General features: G+C 43.7%; 1 protein-coding gene across 1 annotated transcript in view; it reads right to left on the bottom strand.

Moving 5' to 3' along the window:
• Positions 1-11,565: 11,565 nt before the first annotated feature.
• Positions 11,566-24,804, bottom strand: part of FAM120C (family with sequence similarity 120 member C) — a 109,888-nt gene continuing 96,649 nt past the window's right edge. Inside the window, exons 14-16 of the mRNA XM_004598304.4 lie at positions 23,276-23,414; positions 22,802-22,856; positions 11,566-16,408 (exon numbers count right to left, since the gene is read on the bottom strand). Coding sequence (XP_004598361.2) covers positions 16,157-16,408; positions 22,802-22,856; positions 23,276-23,414 — 446 coding nt within the window. The 3' untranslated portion in view covers positions 11,566-16,156. The remainder of the gene's footprint in view (positions 16,409-22,801; positions 22,857-23,275; positions 23,415-24,804) is intronic.

The raw sequence follows: 24,804 nt of genomic DNA, 5'->3' as shown, positions 1-24,804 counted from the left end.
GCTGGGGTGAAGTTCACCCCTGACCACCACTCAAGCCCTGCTTATCTCCCCAGCGGGCTGTTAGCCAACTCATTTCTCTGCATGTAAGTACTGTAGCTGGTGAGATGAGAAATGATGAGGGTTTAAGTGGGTGGGTAGAGGGGAAGAACAGCATACATGAGGAAGTAACCCTAAAGTCTTTTTTTTAAAGATTTATTTATTTATATTGCAAAGTCAGACATACAAAGAGGAGGAGAGATAGAGGAAGATCTCCCCTCCGATGATTCACTCCGCAAGTGACCGCAACAGCCGGTGCTGTGCTGATCATAAGCCTGGAACTTCTTTCCAGGTCTCCCACGTGGGTGCAGGATCCCAAGGCTTTGGGCCATCCTCAACTGCTCTCCCAGTCCACAAGCAGGGAGCTGGATGAGAAGTGGGGCTGCCGGGATTAAAACCAGTGCACATATGGAATCGTGGCACGTGCAAGGCAAGGACTTTAGCCACTATGCTACCACGCTGGGCCCAACCCTAAAGTCTTAACCCTAAAAAGGACTTGATAGCACAGGGACAGTTAGAACAAAAGATAAAATGACAAATCTGAGAATTGACTAGGTGGCACATGGTTATAAGCTCTTTGCATGCATTAGCTCGCTTCAATCTCCTAGTCACCCCATGGGACAGGTGTTGGCAGGATTCACATTTTACAGAGAGAGAAGCTGAATATAGAGATTTCAAAGCACTTGCTCCAGGTCACGTAGCTAGTATGTATCCAAGTAAAGGGTCCTGGTGATGTATGTATAGAATCAAGGCATGCCAACAATCACTATCACTGGTGTGGATTTAACAACCGGAGGATAGATGCCATGGAGGAAGGTAGTCAATCAATCAACAGCTCTTCACTTAATCTGAACAGCAGAAAGAAAACAGGGTGTTATGCATGTTTAGAATAAAACAAATTAGCAGGGCTAATCCTCTGTCTGCTGTGGCAGCAAACCATACATGTGTCAGTTCGAGTCCCAAATGTTCCATTTCCCACCCAGGTCTCTGCTTATGACCTAGGAAAGCAGCAGAGGATGGCCCAAGTCCTTGGACCCCTGTACCCACATGGGGAGACCTGGAAAAAGCTTTTGGCTCCTGGCTTCGGATCAGCTTAGTTCTGGTTGTTGAGGCCATTTGGGGAGTGAATCAGTGAATGAAAGATCTGTCTCTCTCTTTGTATTTCTGCCTTTCAAGTGAAAATAAAATGCATCTTTTACATTTTGCAGAATGGTGCCCTAGACACCAAACAAGGCAGTTGAATAACACCAGTTTATCCATTCAGGATCAGTAGAATGGGTGTGCCATGTGGTGTCATGCACTACTGTCACTGTCTTATATTTCTTATTAGTTTTATGTTCGACGTTGCATTTCGCAAATGTAAACGGAAGTGAGAACAGAGCGTGCATGTGAGCAGAGATGGGGACACACGGAGTGTCAGAGCTCTCAGCCTGTGTGTGCTGCAGGGAGTGTGCGTGCTGACAACTGCCCAGGCCACCTGGCATGCGCAGGCACATCTGGAGCACTCCAGAACACCACAGGGCCCCGAGGAGGATATTAGACCAGCGACGAGGGTGGCAGCCGAGGAGCTCCCAGCCGCCAGAGCCCTGGGAGAGAGGGAGGGCCTCGCACCGGGCTGGCGGGGACTGTGCTGAAAGGGTAGTCTTGTCGCCAGAGCTTGTCCCTACAGTAGCTGGACAAAGATGAACATTTTGGCCTGCACACTGGAACAGGAACTGCTAGTACTTGGACAGTAAACTTTGCCAGGAAATTATTACAAAATATTAATAATATACCCTCGGACATTGCCGAGATACATGCGCATGAGTTCTTAGACGTTATCAAAGAGCTTAGAATCTCCAGTTTGAAAAAGTGTTGCAACATTGCAGCAAATATGCTGTGGGGAAGAGAAACAAATTAAATTTAAAGATTGTCATAATAGACACATTAGGCCAAAAATTTGGATGAATCAGCTATTAAAGAGAAAGATAAAAGTTTTTCCTTGCATTTGAAGATAGAACAGGAAAATGCATAGACATTTTTTAAGAGATTTTTTTTTTTATTGGAAAGGCAGATACACAGAGAGGAGGAGAGACAGAGAGGTAGATCTTCCCGCCGATGATTCACGCCCCAAGTGAGCGCAACGACCGGTGCTGTACCAGTCTGAAGCCGGGTACCAGTAGCTTCTTCCAGGTATCCCACATGGGTGCAGGGGCCCAAGGCTTTGGGCCGTCCTCGACTGCTTTCCCAGGCCACAAGCAGGGAGCTGGATGGAAAGTGGAGCTGCCGGGGTTAGAACCGGCACTCATATGGGATCCCAGTATGTTCAAGGTGAAGACTTTAGCTGCTGGGCTATTGCACCCGGCCCCATAGACATTTAAAATTATGCACAAATAATGCATTTTCCATTTCTTTTTATGACCTAGGTAAGTTAAAAGAAATGTCAGAGGATCTAGTGTCATGACACAGCAGGTAAAGCCACTGCCTGTGATGCTGACATCCACCAGCATCCCATATGGGGACCAGGTCAGCTCCCTGCTTATGGCCTAAGAAAATCAGCAGAAGATGGCTCAAGTGTTGGGGCCACTGATTCCACATGGGAGACCTGGAGAAGCTGCTGCTCCTGACTTTGACCTTGCCCAGCACCAGCCATTGCGGCCATCTGGGGAGTGAACCAGCAGGTGGAAATTTGTGTGTGTGTGTGTGTGTGTGTGTGTGCCTGTCTCTCCCTCTCACTCTCTGTAGCTCTGACTTCCAAACTAAAAAAATAAATTCCTTAAACAGAAGAGAGAGATCAACAACAGAAATATCAGAGAAAGCATTAAACAGTATTATGTACATTTATATTTTTCTTGAAAGATTTATTGATTTTTATTGCAAAGTCAGATATACAGAGAGGAGGAGAGACAGAGAGGAAGATCTTCCGTCCGATGATTCACTCCCCAAGTGAGCGCAATGGCCGGTGCCGTGCCGATCCGATGCCGGGAACCAGGAACCTCTTCAGGGTCTCCCATGCAGGTGCAGTGTCCCAAGGCTTTGGGCCTTCCTTGACTGCTTTCCCAGGCCACAGGCAGGGAGCTGGATGGGAAGTGGAGCTGCCGGGATTAGAACCAGCACCCATATGGGATCCCGGGGTGTGTTCAAGGCAAGGACTTTAACCAATAGGCCACACTGCCAGGCCCTACATTTATATTTAAAATTAGATTCACATACATGAAACTAATTTCTGTGAAGAGTTAACTATTTTTAGAAAAACTATTGTGCAAGAATTCTCAGTTCTGGATGTACCGAAATTTGAATTTTGAAATAATTTAGCCCTGATATTGTCACTGCCTACAACATACTCGTAACAGTGCCAACGATATTTGTAGTGCCAGAAAATCCTCCTCAAAATGAAGAGCTTGGGCCCGGCGGCGTGGTCTAGTGGCTAAAGTCCTCGCCTTGAACGCGCCAGGATCCCATATGGGCGCCGGTTCTAATCCCAGCAGCTCCACTTCCCATCCAGCTCCCTGCTTGTGGCCTGGGAAAGCAGTCGAGGACGGCCCAAAGCCTTGGGACCCTGCACCCGTGTGAGAGACCTGGAAAGAAGTTCCTGGTACCTGGCTTCGGACTGGCGCAGCACCGGCCGTTGCGCTCACTTGGGATGATTGTGACCGCACAATCATCGGATGGAAGATCTTCCTCTCTGTCTCTCCTCCTCTTTGTATATGTGACTTTGTAATAGAATAAAATAAATCTTTTAAAAAAATGAAAAGCTAGCCAATCTTACTGCGGTCTTGTGATTGACATTTGTCTCAGTTGTATCAGTTAAAAACTGAAGTTGGTAGGGCCAGCATTTGGCACAGCAGTTAGGACCCTGACTGTGATGCCAACAACCCATATCAAAGTAGCTAGCTTCAGGTTGAGACAGGGTTTTGATTCCAGCTTCCTGCTGTTGCAGACCCTGGGAAGCTCAAGTAAGTAAACTCCTGCTGCGTGGGTGAGGGACCTGAAATAAGTTTCCAGCTCCCAGATTCAACCAGGCCTGGTCCTGCACTTTGTTGGCATTTTGAGGAGTGAAACAGAGGATGCAAGTTCCGTTTCTCTACCTCTAATGTTTATATATATATATATAAACTTATAAAAATATGTATCTTATATACATATATAATATATACTTTAAAATATCTATTACTTAATATATATATTTAAAGATTTATTTATTTAAAGATTTATTTATATATATATTTAAAGATTTATATATATATATTTAAAGATTTATTTATTTATTTTTATTGCAAAGTCAGATGTACAGAGAGGAGGAGAGACAGAGGAAGATTTTCCGTCCGATGATTCACTCCCCAAGTGGCCACAATGGCTGGGGCTGAGCCAATGCAAAGCCAGGACCCAGCTACTTCTTCTGGGTCCCCACGCAGGTGCAGGGTCCCAAGGCTTTGGGCCGTCCTCGACTGCTTTCCCAGGCCACAGGCAGGGAGTTGGATGGGAAGCGGGGCTGCCGGGATTAGAACCAGCACCCATATGGGATCCTGGCACGTTCAAGGCGAGGACCCTAGCAGCTAGGCCATCACACAGGGCCCAGCTCACAATTTTTAAAAATTCATTTTTATGTATTTGTAATGCAAAGTTCAGAGAGAGAGAGAGAGAGAAATGGAGTTTAGATAGATAGATAGATAGATAGATAGATAGATAGATAGATAGATAGAGCGAGCTCAGATACAGCAAGCGAGCTCTTTCAATCGGTTGGTTAAATTTGCAAATGGTTGCAACAGCTGAGACTGGACCAGGCCAAAGTCAGGAGCCTGGAACTCCAGCAGGGTATCCTAATGAGTGGCAGGGGCCCAAGTACCTGGGCCATGTTCCACTGCCTTCTGAAGTACGTTGGCAGTGGAGAATCCAGCACTTGAAATAGAGCCCATCTGGTGATGGTTTAACCTGTTATGCCACACTTTTTGTTTTGCATATTTAAAATTTTTTGAAATCAAATGCTAAAAAAAAAATGAAGTTTAAGCATGGAAAAGAAAAACAAAAATGAGGAAGCGTATTTTCAACCTATAAGGGTTGCTCAAAATGTTCACAAAAAATATAGTCTATGCAAAAAAAAAAAAAAAAATCAGCCTGGCTGTTAAGATTTTTGCAGCAAAACAAACTTTTATTTTAAATCCATTTTGCATGAACTTCTTGAAATACCCTAATATATGACAAATGGATTGTTTTTAGTTTACAAAAAGTTCAGAAAAACCATTAAGCGGGGGAGCAGGTGTTGTGATTCAGCATGATTCAGCATCCCTTATCAAAGCACATACTAACACATCTGGGAAAGCAGCAGAAAATGGCCCAAGTGCTAGGGCCTGCTTCCAACGCAGAGAGCTGGATAAAGCTCCAGGCTCATGGCTTTGGTCTGGTCCAGCCCCTGCGAATGGAATACTTGTTTCCTTGTGTACCACTCTGCCTTTGAAATAAATTAATCTCTAAGTAAGAACAACACGAAAAAGGCAAAACCCAATAGATAGGAGCACAGGAGTAAGCAGATACCTTACCAAGGAAGATAAACACACACCAAAAAGATTTGAAAATCTGTCTAGCCTCATCCACAGTTAAAGAAACACAAATCAAAACAATAAAACACCATATTTACGAAGTGGATTGGGAAGCATATTGTAAAGTGATCACACACAGGGCTAGTGATGACATCATGAAAAAATCATGTACTGCTGGGAAGCTTATTCATTACTGCAATCTTTGAGGATGTAATCTGGCAGTTTATACTAAAATAAACCATGCACATATTTAACTGAACCCTGTGTTCTTTGCTAATGCCTTCTTCTTTTTTAAAAAAGATTCATTTTTTTTAATTTTTATTGCAAAGTCAGATATACAGAGAGGAGGAGAGACAGAGAGGAAGATCTTCCGTCCGATGATTCACTCCCCAAGTGAGTGCAACGGCCGGTGCTGTGCCGATCCAAAGCTGGGAACCCAGAACTTCTTTCCAGGTCTCCCATGTGGGCGCAGAATTCCAAGGCCATGGACGACCTTGACTGCTTTCCGAAACCACAAGCAGGGAGCTGAATGGGAAGTGGGGCTGCCAGGAATAGAACCGGCGCCTAGATGGGATCCTGGCGCGTTCAAGGCGAGGACTTTAGCCACTAGGCCACTGCGTCGGGCCCATTGCTAATACCTTCTCAACAAGAATCCCTTTTCCTTCCTAGTAGTCACCAGATGTTTATTTGGGTATCAATTCTCTGCACTGCTAGACCAAAAGTTTTAGGATAAGCTAATCCTACTCCAAATTCTTCTGTTCAACAACATTTTTCAGCAGAGGACTTGTGACTTAAGTGAGCTAATATAGGGTGAGCCTAGGAAATCCTGCTGGGAATGGTGGGTCAGTCTTCTCTTTTCTGCTGACCTTGAAGGAACAGACTCATAACCTCCATTGCTCCCTGGTAATCATATTTCTTATTTCCTTGGCTACAGCAATGAAATCTTCAATTTTCAGTATGCATTCAAAAATCACTTAGTTTGTTAACCAGGTGGTGGTGCCGCTCCCAGTTCATGGATGTGGGCAGAGTGACCCTGAGAAAACAACTTGGATAAGCTCTAAGTTATGGCCAGCAAGAAAGAGGGACTAATAGAAAACTGAACCATTTTGGCTATCCTATGGCTATAACTGTGAGTTTGTTGCTTAAAATCAAAATTTTCTTCTTCTTAAGAAAATGTTATTTGAACTGTCTGGCATAGTCTGAGTTTAATTTTCTTCTTTCTATCTCTGTGTGAGAGAACAACTAATGCACATCATACATTATGAAAAGAACAGAAAGTGAAGACTTCTTGAGTATACTGATGTATAGTCAGGTTTGAGTGCCACTGTCACGGAGCATAGGCTATAACTGATGAGGATGTACATCTGTCCAAGCTGAGATGCAATTAGATTACCACTTGTTATATTTGAATGTGCATTTGAATTAGAGCTGTTGTTAAAATGCAGATTCTCACTCAGTAGATATGATGTGGGGTCTGATAGTCTGCGCTTGTTCCAGGTTTCCAAGTGATGCTAATGTAGCTGAATCATTGTTCATTCTTGAAATAGGAAAAAGAAGAGGAAGCAGGAAAAAGGAGGGGGGCACTGCTCATAAAAAGGAGGGAACATAAAGCTGGAGAAACGGGACAGATATTAAAGTTGTGACTAACCAGGTAGCATGAAGGAAGAATCTGAAGTGACTGGGGTTTCTGGTCTGGGTGAGTATGAGCATGGTGATGACATTAACTGTATATAAGGACATGAAACTAAGGGATGGGGAAGTCTAGGATGTATTGGAGGGGCAGGAGCAAGACTTCACTTTTGAACATCCTGTGATTTTTCTGGAAGAGTGTTCTGTGGGCTTGCCCAGCAGTCTCTTTGAACTGTCCCTCTGGAGCTGAGTAGAGTTCAGTAGATTTAGGAGTCACCTGCATACATGTTAAACACTGAGGCCATAGAACAGGATGAAACTGACCAGTGAGAGTACAGTGTGGAGACAGGTGAGCATAGAAACTTCAGCAATTGTTAATATTAACAGATCAACTAAAGAAGGAAAGCAGCAGTGAGGGAGGCAGTACAGACTAGATAATGTGAAGGACGTTTTATCTACAGAACAAGTAGACCTTGCAGTAAAGCATAATTCATACTACATTACTGATGGTGAATTAGCCATTGCTGTATAATCAACCCTCTCATAACTCGTGGCTTGAAACCACAACCATTTATCATTGTTCGTGAGTCCATGAATTGATTGCATAGCTCTGCTGCTCTGAATGCAGCAGATTTGGCTCATCTTGTCTGGGCTCACTAATGTATCTGCTCACTAATGTATCTGCTATCTGGCTGCAGGATGACAGGTCTAGGGTGGTCTGGGCTGGGAAAGCTAGCCCAGAAAGCTAGTCCAGGTTCAATCATATGGTAATTTCAGGGACTCAGGAGTAGAGGGGCTGGCACTGTGTCACAACAGGTGAAGCTGCTGCCTGGAATACAACAGAAGTCCCATGGGCTTGTGAGCAACCTGGAATAAGCTCTGGGCTCCTGGCTTTGGAATGGCCCAGCTCTGGCCATTGTGGCCATTTAGGGAGTAAACCAGTGGATGGAAGATCTCCACTCTCCCATTTTAACTCTTTCAAATAAATCTTAAAGAAAAAAAAACCCAGTATGTCAAGTATGTATTCTCAACATGTTGTATGTTTCTCAAACTTATGTTTATTACTTTCTATGATACAGATTCCTCCCTCGTTCTCTACTTTCTCTCTCTTTTTCCCTCCAATAATTTTTCCCCATATTATTACAGTGCTATAGTCCTTTAGTAACAGTTACACGTTTGACATTCTACTATCATGACATTGTAGGTATAGACAAAGGTAGAAAATCTAGCATTATATTGTCAAGGTATATTTAATGGTTTTGTTGGGAGTCCTCCTTTCATTAAGGAGTAGAGATGCATCCTGCACTGTATCTTCACTTCCCGGAATGCTAGTCTCCATTATAGAGTTCATCTATAACAATATAGGTTATATTTATCTACACAAGTAACCATTTATTATGTATTTGCATGAAGGGTGCCTTATATCAAAGAGAACATATGATATTTGTGCTTTTGGGATTGGTTTATTTCACTGAGCATAACGGTCTCCAGTCAGGACCTTTCTGTTGCAAAAGGTAGAATTTCATTCTTTTTATTATTTATTTATTTATATATTTTTAAAGATTTATTTATTTGTATTGCAAAATCAGATATACAGAGAGGAGGAGAGACAGAGGGGAAGATCTTCCCTCCGATGATTCACTCCCCAAGTTGCCACAATAGCCGGTGCTGCGCTGGTCTGAAGCCAGGAACCAGGAACTTCCTCCAGGTCTCCCACGCGGGTGCAGGATCCCAAGGCTTTGGGCCGTCCTTGACTGCTTTCCCAGGCCACAAGCAGGGAGCTGGATGGGAAGCGGTGCTGCCGGGAGTAGAACCGGCACCCATATGGGATCCTGAGCATGTTCAAGGCAAGGACTTTAGCCACTAGGCCACCACGCTGGGCCTGGATTTCATTCTTTTTAATGGCTGAGTAGACGTCTCACAGTTTATCCATTCCTCTTTCAATGGCCATCTGGGTTGTTTCCAGTGTATTATATTTTACATGCACTAGATTATGTTATTCTCCAAAATATATATTAAGGGAAGTAGGGTAGGCATTATTAGCTCCACTCCCTATTATTTTTTTTCAAAAATTTTAAAATTTTTAGTGGGAGTTGATTTATAGAGGGGATATAGAGAATGATCTTCCATCCACTGGTTCATTCCTCAAATGGCTGAAACAGCCAGAGCTGAGCCAATCCTAAACCAGGAGCCAGGAGCTTCTTCCAGGTTTGCCACACAGGTGCAGAAGACATGTACAAAAGTATTCATTTCAGATTGGTACAGTGGTACAGTGGGTAAAGTCGCTGCCTGGAATGCCAACATCCCATTTGGGCACTAGTTCATGTTTCAGTGGCTCCACTTTCAATCCAGGTCCCTGCTAATGGACTGGGAAAAGCAGTGGAAGATGGCCCAAGTGTTTGGGGCCCCTGCCACCCATGTGGGAGACCTGGATGAAGCTCCTGATCTTGGATTGGTCCAGCCTCAGCTGTTGTAGCCATTTGGAGGATGTTCCAGTAGATGGAAGATCTGATTCTCCTTCTCTCTGGGTCACTTCTTTATTTATGTTCTTTTTTAAAAAAGATTTATTTATTTTTATAGGAAATGCAGCTCTACCGAGAGAAGAGACAAAGAAAGAGAAAGATCCTCCACCCGCTGGCTCACTCCCCATATGATGGCAACAGCCAGAATCAGGCCAACCCAAAGCCAGGACAAAGAGTCCTCCTCCCGTCTCCCAAGGCTTTGAACCATCCTCCAGTGCTTTCTCAGGCCATAAGCAGGGAGCTGGAAGGGAAGTGGACTAGCCAGAACACAAACCAATGCCCATAGGGGATGCTGGCACTTGTAGGTGGAGAATCATCCAGTTGAGCCAACACACCTGCCCCTGTGTAACTCTTTTAAATAAATATTAAACAAAGAAGAGTATACCTTTGTTAAGTTATTGAGTTTGGGGGATGGTATTGCAGCAAAACTTAGCTTATCCTGATACATTTTACTTTTTTTCCCTCTAGAATGGGATTATGAATGCATAGGGCCTGAATCCTGAACAGAGGCTATAAACTTTAGGGATACCTCTCTGTGTATCTTTTACCAAAAGATTATGCAATTCTCCTATTTTTCATATGAAGACTTGTTTTTGAAGATTTAGGCAGAAGACTGCATTCCGGATTCACATTAGTCCTAATGCTTGTGATCATAGTCATTTTCACTCTTTGCCACTTTCTCAATCAAGTACATGAGAAAGCTCAAGTAGCCTTTTTCGGGTCACACACCCCTCCATTTCCATGCAGGAGGAGGTAAAGTCATAGGATTCAAGGTCAGCCTAACCTTCATCCCAAGATAGGCAGCAATGCTTCCTCATAGGAAAAAAAGTGGGTTGTACTTCCAGCTAAAAGAAGGAATGTTGTGCAGGGCAAAAACGAGAATTATCTACTACTGATAAATGATCACTTTAAAGAGCACATGCCCAAGATTTCCAGCCACTAAATCCTCTGAGATCCCAGATCAAAGGGGTGGGAAAGAACGTCTGCAGATATGAATGATCTTACAGAAAATAAACTAAGTAGTAAATACCAGATTTTTCATTTCAGGATTAAGTGTTTACAAACTTGAGCAAGCCTCCAAGTCTCACAGCTGTTGGGCACAGCTGTTTCCTTTTACAATCTCTACACACGAGGCCAAGTTCACACCATTCCAGAGAAGTATCAAGGTAACAGGAATGCCGGGGTCTGAATTTCAGGCCTTGCTCCAACTGTCCCTCTTATCTCCAACAGTAATTCAGAGCTCAAGGTTTGGTTTTTTTTGTTGTTTTGTTTTTGAGACCCATTTTATTTAGTTTGTTTTTAGATTTGTTTCTTTGAAAGGCGATGTGGCAAATGAACGATTCTTTTTCTTGTGTCACAAATCCTTTCAGGAGCAACAACAATAACAAAAAGATATGGGCTCTTTCCTCATGAAAGGGTACGTTGTCTTTAAGGCAAAATGTCCTGAAAACATGTGGGGCATGGAAGCAAGGAAAGAAAATGAGATAGAAGAAAAAGAGAGAGAGAGAATGAATATGAATGTCAGACATAGAGGAGCGTGTCAGCACACAGGCTAAGGACCAGTCAGCGCAGTTTGTGATGTGTGTGACTGAGTATTGCAGGTTATGTCCCTCGTGGAGAGAAGCAGGCTTCAGAAAGGTAGGTTCCATTTGGGAAATGGTGGAGTTAACAGAGCCTTTAGAAGAAGCTAACCAGGATGTAAAATCTGCTCTTGTTTTCAAGGATTCTCTTGTCATGCTGTTCTACAGACTCCTAAATCTCTGTGCAACACTTGTGCAATTGACACATTTATTCCCCATGTGCACCAAAGGATCCAGAGAAATCACACTGTCAAGAAATCACACTTCACACTAAAATTATTTCACAATTTTTTTTACTAAAAGAATAAACTTTTATTAAGCGCTGTAAGTTTCTTTCCATCAGCATTAACAGAACAACAGACCAGATTCCATCACAGAACAACTCCTGAGGCGATCTCTTTCCTTTCTGAAACATTTCCATTGACTCCTGTAGTTTCCCCAAAGAAGCATCCATTCAAACTTACATTAATGAACTATGGAGCTTTTGTGGTGAGGTGGGCCAAAAAGGCAGGGAATTTGGAATCTTGGAGTGGGGAAGAGAAATACATATTATCCGTCCACTAAACACACTGTCAAGAGCACAGGAGAGGAGATAGGATCACAGGGAAAAAAAAAACAATGAAAGAATTTCTTACTTTTGTCAATAACATCACTTATTAGGGAGCACTAAAAAAAAAATCACTGACTCATTGTAGTTAAAGTTCTTTACCTAATGTGTTAGTCTAAAAATAGAATAGAAGAAAATAAAAGGTAGGAGGGGGAAAGTGCCTTCTGGGAAGTAATATAAAGTCATCAGATTTGGCAGGGTTATGAGAGATTAATCAAACTGGAAATACTTAATTTGCTTCATTTACATGAAAATTCACTAGTCATTAGTTACTACCAACACGGACAAAAAGAGCATCTATTAAAGTACAGGGGCAATGTCAAAAGCTGAAATGGGCACCCTAGCACAGGGGATGTTTTATTTTGCTTTTTAACTTGGAACAGATGATCTTGCAGAAAAAATGACATTGTTTTCCTAGAACACCAAAATAACCTCTGGCAATATCGAAGATAATTAGCAGTAATAGGAGAATGGGTGCACTGAGCTCTCTACCTGACCAGCACACGATTGCAATAAGGCAAGGGAAAAAGAAAATAGAAAATCAAATGAGAAGATGCCAAAGTCACAGGAGGGAGAAAAAGAGAGTGACACACAATGGAACCGTGAAAACTACCCACCTCCCCGCAACCCCCAATCCTAAGCATATTTAGGAAATATGCAACAGGAAGGGAACAAGTATAATGTTTAAACCTTAGTAAAATTATACTACCTACTTACAACTGTGGTCTACTTGTATTGCCATTTCAAAGGAATGGGGAGGGGGTGTCTTAGTGGTTGAAATGGTAGCATTGATATGCCACAGGGGCCTTCTTGGCTCCAAAGGACTGAATCACCATAACTAAACTGCTACTCCCACTTTCATTCTACCCCTTCATAAGCACTGATGCCCTCCCACCCCCAGACCTTAATCACCCTCCCTAATGTCTCTTCCAGCGTGTGTTTCCCAGAGCTAACAACAACAAAAAAAGCTAGTGTGACTTGGCCAACAATGCCAGAAAAATCAAGATGGAGACCAAAAAAAAATCAAATGTCCCTAGCCAAAGCAAGTACTACTTCTTGGGCTTCAAAGTCTACCCAGAGTCCTACTGGCTCAGAAGAAACACAAAGCAAGGGAACAGAAGTTTGTCAGGCCTGGTCCAGATCAGACTGGCCATTGAATAAGGGTAGAAATAACAGGCCGACCCCAAGATACACCAACAGAAATCAAGAATGGTATGTCCTTGGGGGTCAGCAGCTATGCACAACCAGGGTGTTTTTGCTTGTGACCCTCCAAAGGAAAGGGGTCACCTCTATGTGTTCCCACATGACTTTGATCGAGAGAGGCCACTTCACAGTCAGAAATGGGACCTCCAGTGAAGGATGCCAGGCTCCTCAAGTGGAACAGCAGAGATCATGGCTCCACCTTCCCTGATGGCTTCTCCAATTAGGCAAAGTTCATCTCCCAGTGAGGAACCTTAGTTTTGCTGGCTTTTAAAGTTGTATATTTTTGGCAGATAAATGAAAATCTAGAAATGCGGCCCTTTAAGGTTCTCTCTTAAAACCTTCCAAACCTAAAATGTTGACTCAGAACAAGAAATCAAGGTTGAAAGCGAGTCAACTTGTTTCACCCTGGGCCAGGCTGGAGGAAGGTAGAGTTTGTGCAGAAGGGAGAAAAGCAAGCCTTTTGGCAAACTGGAATAATCCCTGTCAAAGCAGCAATTTTACCTCTCGCAGTGAATACCTACAAAACATCTTTTTACCATCGCGAGAGTTAATAATACTGTCATTTGAGTGTATCAGAGTCACAATGCACAGAAACAGGAAGCAAACCAATGTTACCACTTAACTCCACATACTTCCCTATTAGAGACTGGATATATACACATGATATTTATCAATCACAGCTTAGTGGTTCTGGTTATTTGTAGAGCTTCAAAGCCCTCTGGAGCCCTCCGCGCTCCAGAAAGAAAATTTCAAGCCATCTAAATTAGTTACTAATTCCCTCCCTTGCTGGATACAGAAGTCCTAGCCTTGAAGATGTGAAAGGTAAGCAGGTCCAAGAGAAGGGGAACCAAATCAGGGGAGATGATTCCAAACAGGCTATTTTTCTGTAACTCTGTCCCTGCTAATAGCTGGCTAGGTGGACATGCTTGTCATATATAGGTTTATGGAAGAATGATCTGGACATGGGGCAAGGCATTCCAGAGTTCCCTGCCCCTACAAACTATGGGTTCTTATAAACTGGAACAGACTTGGAATGAAACAGTCTGACTCTTTCAAGTTCTTATGACATGGTCATTGCCAGTGGGCAGTGAGCACACAGTCTTCTGGTTGTCTGGGGAAAACAAAATCATCACAAGGACCTGTGGAGGGTTAATGTGCATGGAGTTTTTCCAAAAGAGAGAACCTGCTACAAGTCTAGTTAGTTGTATTCCTGTAGAAATGGTACTTTATGGGCAAGAATATCACAAAGCCCAAAAGGAGGTGTGTGAGGCTGCCAGCCTCAATCTCTGAATGTAGACATAATGCTAATTTGTTGCTAGCCATGTTTTCATCCCTCATAATTTATCAAGGAGGGAAGTTGGAAATGCAAGGTTGTCTCAAGATCATCTCCAGCAAGGAGGAACAGCCTCTTTATCCTGGGCACATCCTGGCCACCAAACGGTACTCAGGATCTTGAACAGAATACTTCTCAAGGCCCAGGCTAGAGTCCTCTGAAGTCTTCCTTGCAAAGCAAATGAAAAGATCCAGTAGTCAAAATGTCAATGAACAAATGAAATAATCTAGGCATGTAAAATCAAATTTGTCAGTTGCCTCACACTTCCCTACCTCGTATCTTTCCAGTGCTAGGCCTCTCTCCTTCAGGGATTCATGTCAAGTAATCCCTAGTCAAATTGACTCTGGAGTTTCAGAAGAGATTTTTCTCCAAATTGGCTGAAAGCCCTTTCAAATGGTAATTGCCTCCCACCCCCTTGTGCTCTCCAAACCTTCAGAAGGAATTGCACAACTCTTCCCAATCCCATTCCAACTTCTTATTTTCACCATATGGGATGTGAGGGCTCTGTTCAAGATTCAGCTGGTAGCGACCCAGGTGTGTGTTGTTCTGAACAGGCAATCTCTGGAAAGTACTTTTTTTTTTGTCTGATTTAGAAAAAGCCCATGTTCTCATAACTGTGATGGGCTGTGACTTAGTAAGGAGTTCAGATTTAAAGTGTGGTCTTTTGAAACCCACCACTCCATAGCAGTGGAAACAATTCTGGGAAATTCAGTAAATCTTTTGGGACATCACCATGTATGCATGTATGCATGCGTATACATATACATGTATATGTATATACACACAAACACACTTATATATATATATAAAATATGTATAGATAAATAGATCTGTCTCTTTATATAAAGGGTACGTGTACACATATACACTCATTCATATGTACACCCACCCATTCAACCACCCATTCAAACATCCACTCCCACACACTCAAACACACATCTACACACACACACACACACACACACACACAATCTTTTTGAGTCCCTTTCATACTCAATTTCATTGTATCGATTACCACCCTTTCTGGGTGTGGGCAGCGAGAAGTGGTTGAAAGGCAGGAAAAATCTGCCCGGCACTTTTCCGACTCAGTTGAATCTCCCAATACAAAGGCCATTGGTAGTTATTTTTAAAGTGTATAAGACAAAAAACTAAAATAAAATAACCAACACTGCGTCACTTCTTTGAAAACATCTACCAATCTGATTGGTAGGCCAGAGCTAGAGGTGGTGGTATAAAATTATGGGGTGAATATGTTGGGAGGGGAAAGAAGAGGCAGATGATAATGATTCTATGGCAAGAAGCCACAGACAGCTGTCCCCAAAACCCCATCCAATGACCATGGAGCTCTGTAGCTGAGGATCCTGGTAAATATTCAGAAAACCAAGGCTGGGATTTTGCTCTAGTAGCTTGCATGACCACATCCAATTGCTGACCACTATTGCCTTCACAGGCTCCCAGAGGGGGAGATAATGAAAATACTGGCACTACACATTCAATTGGAGAATAGGAACTATCCCTGTTGCTGCCACTCATCTTTTACCAGAACTTCCCCCTCATTCTAAGCCTGGAAGCCCAGCAAAAGAGAGACAATATGGTTGCAGCAGGACAGCTCATCCAAATGCAGTGGGAAACCCAGGGTAAACATTTACAGCCTCCTCTAGTTTAGGCCTAGAATCAGAAAAGTACAGGTTTTCCCCTCTTCCTAATCAGGTGAAGCCATCTTCGGGTCGTCACTCCTCTTTCTGCTGTGCCAGAGTTTCCAGCTTTTGCTCTTGTAAGTGGCTCTTCTCCCCATTCTTCCCGGGGAGGCAGCGGTTTCCACTACTACACATGTTGCGGTCTCTGGATAAGGCACATTGTGACGGAGCAGGAAGACGATCACTCTTTTCTTCCTTGATCAATGTGCCATCATTCCCATTTAACTGTAAGCGTGGCCGCCCTGGATGAAGCTCCAGGGGTTTAGAGACTCCATCTGTAGAGCCCTGTCAAAAACAGAGATTCAGAGATGCTGTGTGAATGTAACATTTCAAAACCTGTCTCCAGCATGGTTGAAAGCTAACTGAGAAAAGTTGCTTCTGTTCTGCAAAACTATCAGAAAGGTCAAAGCTTGCTGACACCTAGTGCATTTGGACCTCATCCTGAGACTTGACCAGAATTCCATGGCAATGACCATACAAATAATGACACAGTTACTGCTTACAGAGCTTTGTGACACATTTTTCTAGTACTCCTAGGGAACCTAAATGGCACATGTTATGATGCCCTCATCCTATGGAAAAGGACTCTAAGGCTTGGGAAGACTGAAGTCACTTGCCCAAGGACACCCATACAGGAAGTAGCAGGAATTCGATTCTACCCTGGCTCACTCAGCTTCCAAAGTCTAGTGTCTGCTGCTATGGCTAGACATGATTTGGTTCCAGAATTCATGCAGAATATCAAATCCCAAATTCATAAGTCAATGATACTAAGAAGGTTGGAACTGAATCCAATTACACGTGTTTGACACATGGTATCATTGACACCTGCCACTTCAGCAGATACCCACCCCATGGGCCTCCTCCCCCAGAACCATCAGCCCAATAATCCTCTCTTTCCTTCATGACTAGCTTGTCTCCTGCATTGCTTTTTAATACTGCCCAGTGCTGACAACTGAATGAATGAAAAAACAAACAAACCAAAAAACCCCACAAAAACAAATGAGGAGGAGCTGTTTAATAGTCCATAGAATCGGGCCTGACGGCGTGGCCTAGCAGCTAAAGTCCTCGCCTTGAAAGCCCCGGGATCCCATATGGTCGCCGGTTCTAATCCCGGCAGCTCCACTTTCCATCCAGCTCCCTACTTGTGGCCTGGGAAAGCAGTCGAGGACGGCCCAATGCATTGGGACACTGCACCCGCGTGGGAGACCTGGAAGAGGTTCCAGGTTCCCGGCTTCGGATCGGCGCGCACCAGCTGTTGCGTCTCATTTGGGGAGTGAATCATCGGACGGAAGATCTTCCTCTCTGTCTCTCCTCCTCTGTGTATATCTGGCTGTAATAAAATGAATAAATCTAAAAAAAAAATAGTCCACAGAATCTTTTATAACTAACAACAATCACATGAACTGCATTATTGCCTTGCAATATAGTGCTGGCTCTAAATGAACACTAATGATAACAATGGCTTCTGATTGCTGCTGAGAGTGGCTACAGACTCTGTTGGTTATTTTATAGATAAGACAACAGAGGCTCACTCAAAAAGTAAAACTGGGTGAGTGTTCAGGTGAGTGATTTAGAGGGTGGTTAACATACCCACAGTCAAATACTGGAGTACTGGAGTTCTATAACCAGCCCCACTCCTTACTTCCAGATTCTTGCTAATGCAGATCCTGGGAAGCAATGATGTGGGTTCAAGTGAATGAACTTCCTGCTACTCACATGGGAGACCTGAACTGAATACACAGCTCTTGGCTTTGGTGCTCAATCCAGTTGGGGCTGTTTTGGGGAGTGAACCAGTACTCACCTTCTCTTACCTTGTCTGTCCCCCGCCCCCCCCAAATTTTACAAAGCATTTAAGGGGCCAGTGCCATGGCACAGTAGGCTAGCCCTTTGTCTCTGGTGCTGGCTTTCCATGTAGGCAGTGGTTGGAGTCCCAGCTGCTCGACTTCTAATGCAGCTTTCTGCTTATTAGTTGGGAAAGCAGAGGACGGGTCAAGTCCTTGGGCCCCTCCACTCACGTGGGAGACCTAGAAGAAGCTCCTGTCTCCCCACGTGGGAGATCCAAAAGGAACTTTTGGCTTCACATTGGCTCAGCTCTGGCCATTGTGGACATATGGAGGGTGAGCCAGGGGATGGAAGCTGTCATTCTCTGTCTCTCCTTCTCTCTCTGTAAAATCTGCCTTTCAAATAAAAGTAAACACATTTGTTTTAAAAGCATTAAAATGACAAGAAAGGTGGCTTGCCTAAGGTCACTGACGTGCCTAGATTACATCCTAGCCTGTTTGACTTCCTAGGCTTATTATTTTTACTAAGGTACAATTCATAGTAGAAATCTAATACCTTTTAAATTTTGGTCAATAATGGCAAAACTAGATTCACAGCTAAATCATTTGGCTCCACAAAGTCTGTAAAAAAAAATACGGCGGTCACTATGAAACGCTGCCCAAAAACCCAACAATCAGATGGAAGCATTAAAATGCCACACGGGGATGGAATATGCCACCCAATTCCAAAGGGAGCCATCGGGCCTGGTGCAATGGCCTAGCAACTAAAGTCCTTGCCTTGAACGTGCCAGGATCCCATATGGGCACCAGTTCTAATCCCAGCTGCTCCACTTCCCATCCAGCTCCCTGCTAGTGGCCTGGGAAAGCAGTTGAGGATGGCCCAATGCTTTGGGACCCTGCACCCGTGTGGGAGACCTGGAAGAGTTTCCTGGCTCCTGGCTTCTAATCGGCGCAGCACCAGCCGTTGCGGCCACTTGGGGAATGAATCATCAGACCAGATATTTCTAGCTCTCCTCCTCTCTGTATATCTGACTTTGTAATAAAAATAAATAAATCTTTTTTTTAAAAAAATTTTTTTTAAAAATCTTTTTTTTAAAGATTTATTTATTTTTTATTACAAAGTCAGATATACAGAGAGGAGGAGAGAGAGGGTAAGATCTTCCATCCGATGATTCACTCCCCAAGTGACTGCAACGGCCAGTGCTGCACCGATCCGAAGCTGGGAACCAGGAACTTCTTCCAGGTCCCCCACGTGGGTGCAGCGCTCCAAAGCTTTGGGCCGTCCTCGACTGCTTTCCCAGGCCACAAGCAGGGAGCTGGATGGGAAGTGGAGCTGCCGGGATTAGAACCGGCGCCTATATGGGATTCCAGGGTGTTCAAGGCGAGGACTTTAGCCACTAGGCCACGCTGCCGGGCAAAATAAATAAATCTTTACAAAAAAAAAAAAAAAAACAAAAAACAATGGGAGCCATCAATGAAATCAAAACACTGCAAATAAATGGTTTAAGTACGAATGTGAGCATATATAGAATTCCAGTGGGGGGTAGAAGTAAGCTCAGGAAGACAGGACCACAGTGCCTGCTTCACAGGTTATGGCAAGGATTCAATGAGACCCTGCATAGAAGACACTTGGATATGCCCAGAGTGTCTGACACACTATAACAACTGAGTCATGCCTGGCTAGCATCACTGTTCTGATTCCAGGCCCCAAGAAAGCTTCTGTTACAATGTGCCACCTCAAAACTTGCCCTTAGAGAGAGAAAGCTCTAACAAACCATGGGTAGGAGCAGCCAGGCCCACTTTAGTCTCCAACAATTGAAAGAGTTTTTATACTGTCTTGCAATTAGCTCACAACTGGCCTTTGGAATTAGCTCAGGCTAGAATGTTAACTCTGGTATTGACTTCTTGGACATTCTGGGGCAACATACTTTACTCTTCTGACCCTCAGTTTCCTCCTTTTGAAAATGGATAGGGGCCAGTGCAGTGGTATAGCACGCTAATTCCCCACCTGTGGCACTGGCATCCCACATGGGCACCAGTTCATGTCCCAGCTGCTCCACCTCCCTTCTGGCTCCATGAATATGGCCTGGGAAAGCAGTGGAGATGGCTCAAGTCCTTGGACCCCTGCACCTGGGAGGTCCAGAAGCAGCTTCTGGTTCCTGGGTTCTGATCAGCTCAGCTCCATTCCAGCTGTTGTGGCTATCTGGGGAGTGAATCAGCAAATGGAAGATCCTTGTATCTCTCTTTATCTCTGTAAATCTGCCTTTCAAATACAAATAAATAAATCTTAAAAAAAGGAAATGGAAAGCACTAAATACCTCTTAGGGCATTTATATGGCATCCACGAGCTCATGTTTTTGTGACAGCAAATGGCAAAGAGGACATGTACAATATATCACAATAATTATTTTTGATTGTAAATCAGAACTTAATCACTTCCCTCATTCTCCCTTCCCCTAGCCTAATTCGCAAAGATATTTCTATAGTCTTCGGGAGTGGAATCAACCACTGAAAGATGGATCTACTGTTAGTTATGCCAAAAATATCAGCATTTTCAGACTGTATGCCTGATGATCATATCTTGAATTACGCACTTACCAAGACTACGCCTTTTAGGGGAGATCATGTGGGGATTGCCCTGTAGGCACAGTCCTGTTACCTAACCTGAGCAGTTTCTAGAAAGAGCTTGAGAGTTTTGGAAAAGATCCTATCATCACTGCTTTCTAGCTCTGGAGCACATTATAAAATGCTGTGGGTAGGGGAGCTAGTATTCTGCTTTCATTTTGGGCTCTAAACAACCTTAAAGCTAATTGGTAGTCTTTGAGAAAACAGTAGATAGCAGAGGTTAATATGGAGGAAGTAAGGGCTGACTGTATGCAGGAGAACAGTGAAGACTGAAAACTGATGTCAAAACTGCCTAGGATTAGAAATGTCTAGTAGACAGGGCTTGGTATAAGCTACACGCCCAAGAAATGAAAGCTGTTGTAGTAGGAGGGACCCAGCAGTCTTAGTCCACTATAAGATCATGGCCCACTACAAGAATAGATCCTCAGAGTTTATATTTGGGGAAGGAGCAGGCTATCTAATGAAGACCATAAAGAAAATTTAAGACCTTCCTGATTTAAGAACAAGCAAGGGGCCTAGTGCAGTGGCCTAGCGGCTAAAGTCCTCGCCTTGGAACATGATGGGATCCGATCTTCCTCTCTGTCTCTCCTCCTCTCTGTATAGCTGACTTTCCGATAAAAATAAATAAATCTTTAAAAAAATAATACAGAATGGCTATCCCTTATTTGTAATGTGTGGAACCAGAATATTTTTGGATTTCAATTTTTTTTTGTTTGCTTGCATTTGGAACATTCCCATATACCTAATATGACAGCCTGGGGATGGGACTCAAGTGTAAATAGAGAATTTATGTTCCTTTTCTTTAAAAGATGTATTTATTTTTATTACAAAGTCAGATATACAGAGAGGAGGCGAGACAGAGAGGAAGATCTTCCGTCCGATGATTCACTACTCCCCCCAAGTGTGCACAATGGCTGGTGCCATGCCGATCCAAAGCCAGGAACCAGGAACCTCCTCCAGGTCTCCCACACGGGTGCAGGGTCCCAAGGCTTTGGGCCGTCCTTGACTGCTTTCCCAGGCCACAAGCAGGGAGCTGGATGGGAAGTGGAGCAACTGGGATTAGAACCGGTGCCCATACGGGATCCTGGCACGTTCAAGGCGAGGACTTTAGTTGCTAGGCCATCGTGCCAGGCCCAAAAATAAATAAATCTTAAAAAAAAAAAAAAAAAAGAAGAACAAGCAGGGGTGGGTATTTGTCATAGCAGTCAAGATGCCATTTAGGATGCCTGCTTCCCATTTTAGAATACCTAGGTTTGATGCCCAGCTCTGCTTCTGATCTTAGTTTCCCACTAATGTGTTAATGTGCATGCTGGAGGTAGCAGGTGATGACCCCAGTACTGGGTCACTGTCACTCGTGGGGAAGATCTGATTGGAGTTCCCAGCTCTTCAGCATTCAGGAAGTGAATCAGAGAATGGGAGCTTTTTCTCTCTCTGTCTCTATGTCTGCTCCTCAAAGAAGTCACAATTTTACATGCCAAAAAATATAAATGAAGTAAAAAAGCAACAGCAGAGCAGCAACATTCTCCCCTCCTCTCCATGCTCGGTAAAGGCCAGGGCCCAAATGCTGCAAGCACCTCTGCTGGCCCCTCGGGCTTCATGTGGGCCCTCTTCTGGCTGTATGCAACACAAAGTATGTTAGACACAAGGCCTCAGGACAAATGCCTGGTTTCTATCTTATGACTTCACTCAGGGAAAAAAATGAAACTTACAGCTCTATGGAAAGAGTTCTGGGCAGGCTAATCCTTACTAGATGACTGAAGAGCAGGGCAATGAAATCCAACACTTGGAGAAGGAATGAAAGCTCCCTGAGCAGCTCAGGTTTCCACATCTCAGCTGATCTCTTGGAATCTGGTTGAAAATGCAGGTGTCGGGGGCTGGCACAGTGGCACACTAGACTAATCTTCCACCTACATTGCTGGCATCCCTTATGGAAGCCAGTTCAAGTAATGAAAGCTCCACTTTCTATCCAGATCCCTGCTAATACACCTAGGAAAGCAGTGGAGGATGGTCCAAGTCCTTGGGACCCTGCACCCACATGGGAGACCTGGAAGAAGCTCCTGGATCCTGGCTTTGGGTCAGCTCAGCTCCTGCCATTGTGACCATTTGGGGAGTGAACCATCAGATGGAATCTCTCTCTCTCTCTCTCTCTCTCTCTCTGTGTGTCTTTCTGTAGCTCTTTCAAATAAAAACAAATGTAAACAACTTTAAAAAAAGAAAGAAAATGCAAGGGATAGCAAACAGAAGCTAGAACATGTCAAAAGACGGGGCTTACTTGTTTGTTCCTTTTGTGTCCTTTGATTCCTCTACCAGTCTGTTCTTTTCCATGCCTTGAGCGAGACAGAGAAAAAGTGATCATGAGAAATAAAGAGTCTGCAGTCCCCTTCAACTGTTCATCGCCTCTAAATTTGACCTCCTAGAGTTAAGACACCAACCACCCCCATTTCCACTTTTCCACCTCCCTATTCCCTCACCCCGGCAATGTTATCACTGCCAAGCTCCTAATCTCTATCATTTTTACATTACATTGCATTGTTCTACAACTCAGGTCCTCCTACAGGGCAAAAGCTCATTTTCAGTAACAGGAAATTTATTCATTGTATGTTTGTTAAACTAGATGTAAAACTAGTTTTCAAAGTGGGAAGTCATCAAATGCCTCCTACCTTAATAAAAGGATTCAACAGCTGGGCCATTTCCCCAAGGACTCCCTGACTGGCACTAGCTCAGAGCACTCTATGTGAATACGTACCCCCTTCCTGGCCCACCAACAGACACCACTTGCATGCCAAAGGATCCTCGGCCCCTGGAGGATCTGCTGCCAGCCCATTGGCCCACCACCATCCCGGCAATCTCCAGTTTTCCTCCTTGGGTTGGGATGGGATGGAGACCTGGTGAGAAAGGAAGAAAGTCAGTTATGAATGCAAAGTGGAATACAGGACAAGACGTGAGAACAAGGGATCCTAGAGCCCACTTACTCTTCATGTTTCCATGTCTCTTTGATGAAAAGACTGTGTTAACAGTGAGGGGTCACAATGACAGCAAACGCAGGGCTAGGGGTTGAAGATCTGTACACGTTCACTTTAGCAAGTGGGTGTGGATTATTCATTTCTCAATTGCAGGGCCTGACATACAGTAGCAATTTAATATTTGCTCACAGATTCAAGTGTCTTAGAAAATTACAGGCCAAAACCACATTGGCATAAACACATATCCCTACACACACTGTACAATCAGTTGGACACCAAATTAAATTGAAGATAATGGAACTAAACTAGCAGTCATTTATCACTGAAAAGCAAGCATATCAAACAACATTTGAAGGCCAGAAAGAATTCAAAACAATCTCTCTTGAAACCAGACGAAATCCCAACTCTGCATGTATAAACTCAAAAGAATGCTTGAGTTACATAATTTGGAATAGAAGTGAGTCCTCACAGCACACAGAAGAATTCTAGTAGGCTTTTAATGTTAGTTGATGGAAAGAAATCAAATGTTAACCAGCATCAGGCCATTGAGCATGTAAACAATGCTTGGTTTATGTAAAATTGAGAGTTCAGGAAACAAGGAAGTATTCCTAAGAGGGACAGGAGATCTGCATTTGGGGCTGTTAGCACGGCTTTCCTGGAGGCAGGCAAGAAAGATCCTGTGAGCCACCAGTACCTGGAAATCAAACATCACTGGTGGCTGGGACAAGAGTGTGAGCCCTGCCTGAGCACTTGACCTTAAGCCTGCTTTTTGAGATGCAGGGAAAGAAAACACTCAAAGAAGCAGAGGTCTGTAGAGTTACCCCAAAAGGGGCAGCTGCCTGGCTCCAGGGCCGATGAGACTTTGTCATGACCTGATTGACAAGGGAGCTGCCAGAGCAGATTTTCCTGTTGCTTATCTAAGCCCAGCCTGGAACATCACAGCCACATTGACTTTTTGTGACCCTAAGAGATTACCTTCAAAGTCCAGCTTTGTAGTTTCTAAAGCAAGCAATAATAGACAACAGACACATTCACTCACAGCTGTCATACTCTTACCTGATCACAGACTCCTGCTATTTCATGTTAAAATTCCCTACTAACATATCGTGTTTCACCAGGGACAGGTTGGTTGAATTTTCAGGTTCAGTGTCTGAGTTACCTAAACATGACTGTCTAGTCATCCATAAGTGGCACTTCAGGTGTCCCCACAGTTAATACATATGTATGGGTGTATGCATATACAGGGGTACTTCAGAAAGTCTGTGGAAAAATGGAATTAAGAAGTTAAGTTTGGTGAACAATCTTTTGGAAA

The sequence above is a fragment of the Ochotona princeps genome, chromosome X, assembly GCF_030435755.1.
Source record: "Ochotona princeps isolate mOchPri1 chromosome X, mOchPri1.hap1, whole genome shotgun sequence".
Taxonomy (NCBI): Eukaryota; Metazoa; Chordata; class Mammalia; order Lagomorpha; family Ochotonidae; genus Ochotona; species Ochotona princeps.
Note: the sequence above shows the minus strand (reverse complement) of the source record. Positions and strands in the feature narration are given on the sequence as shown.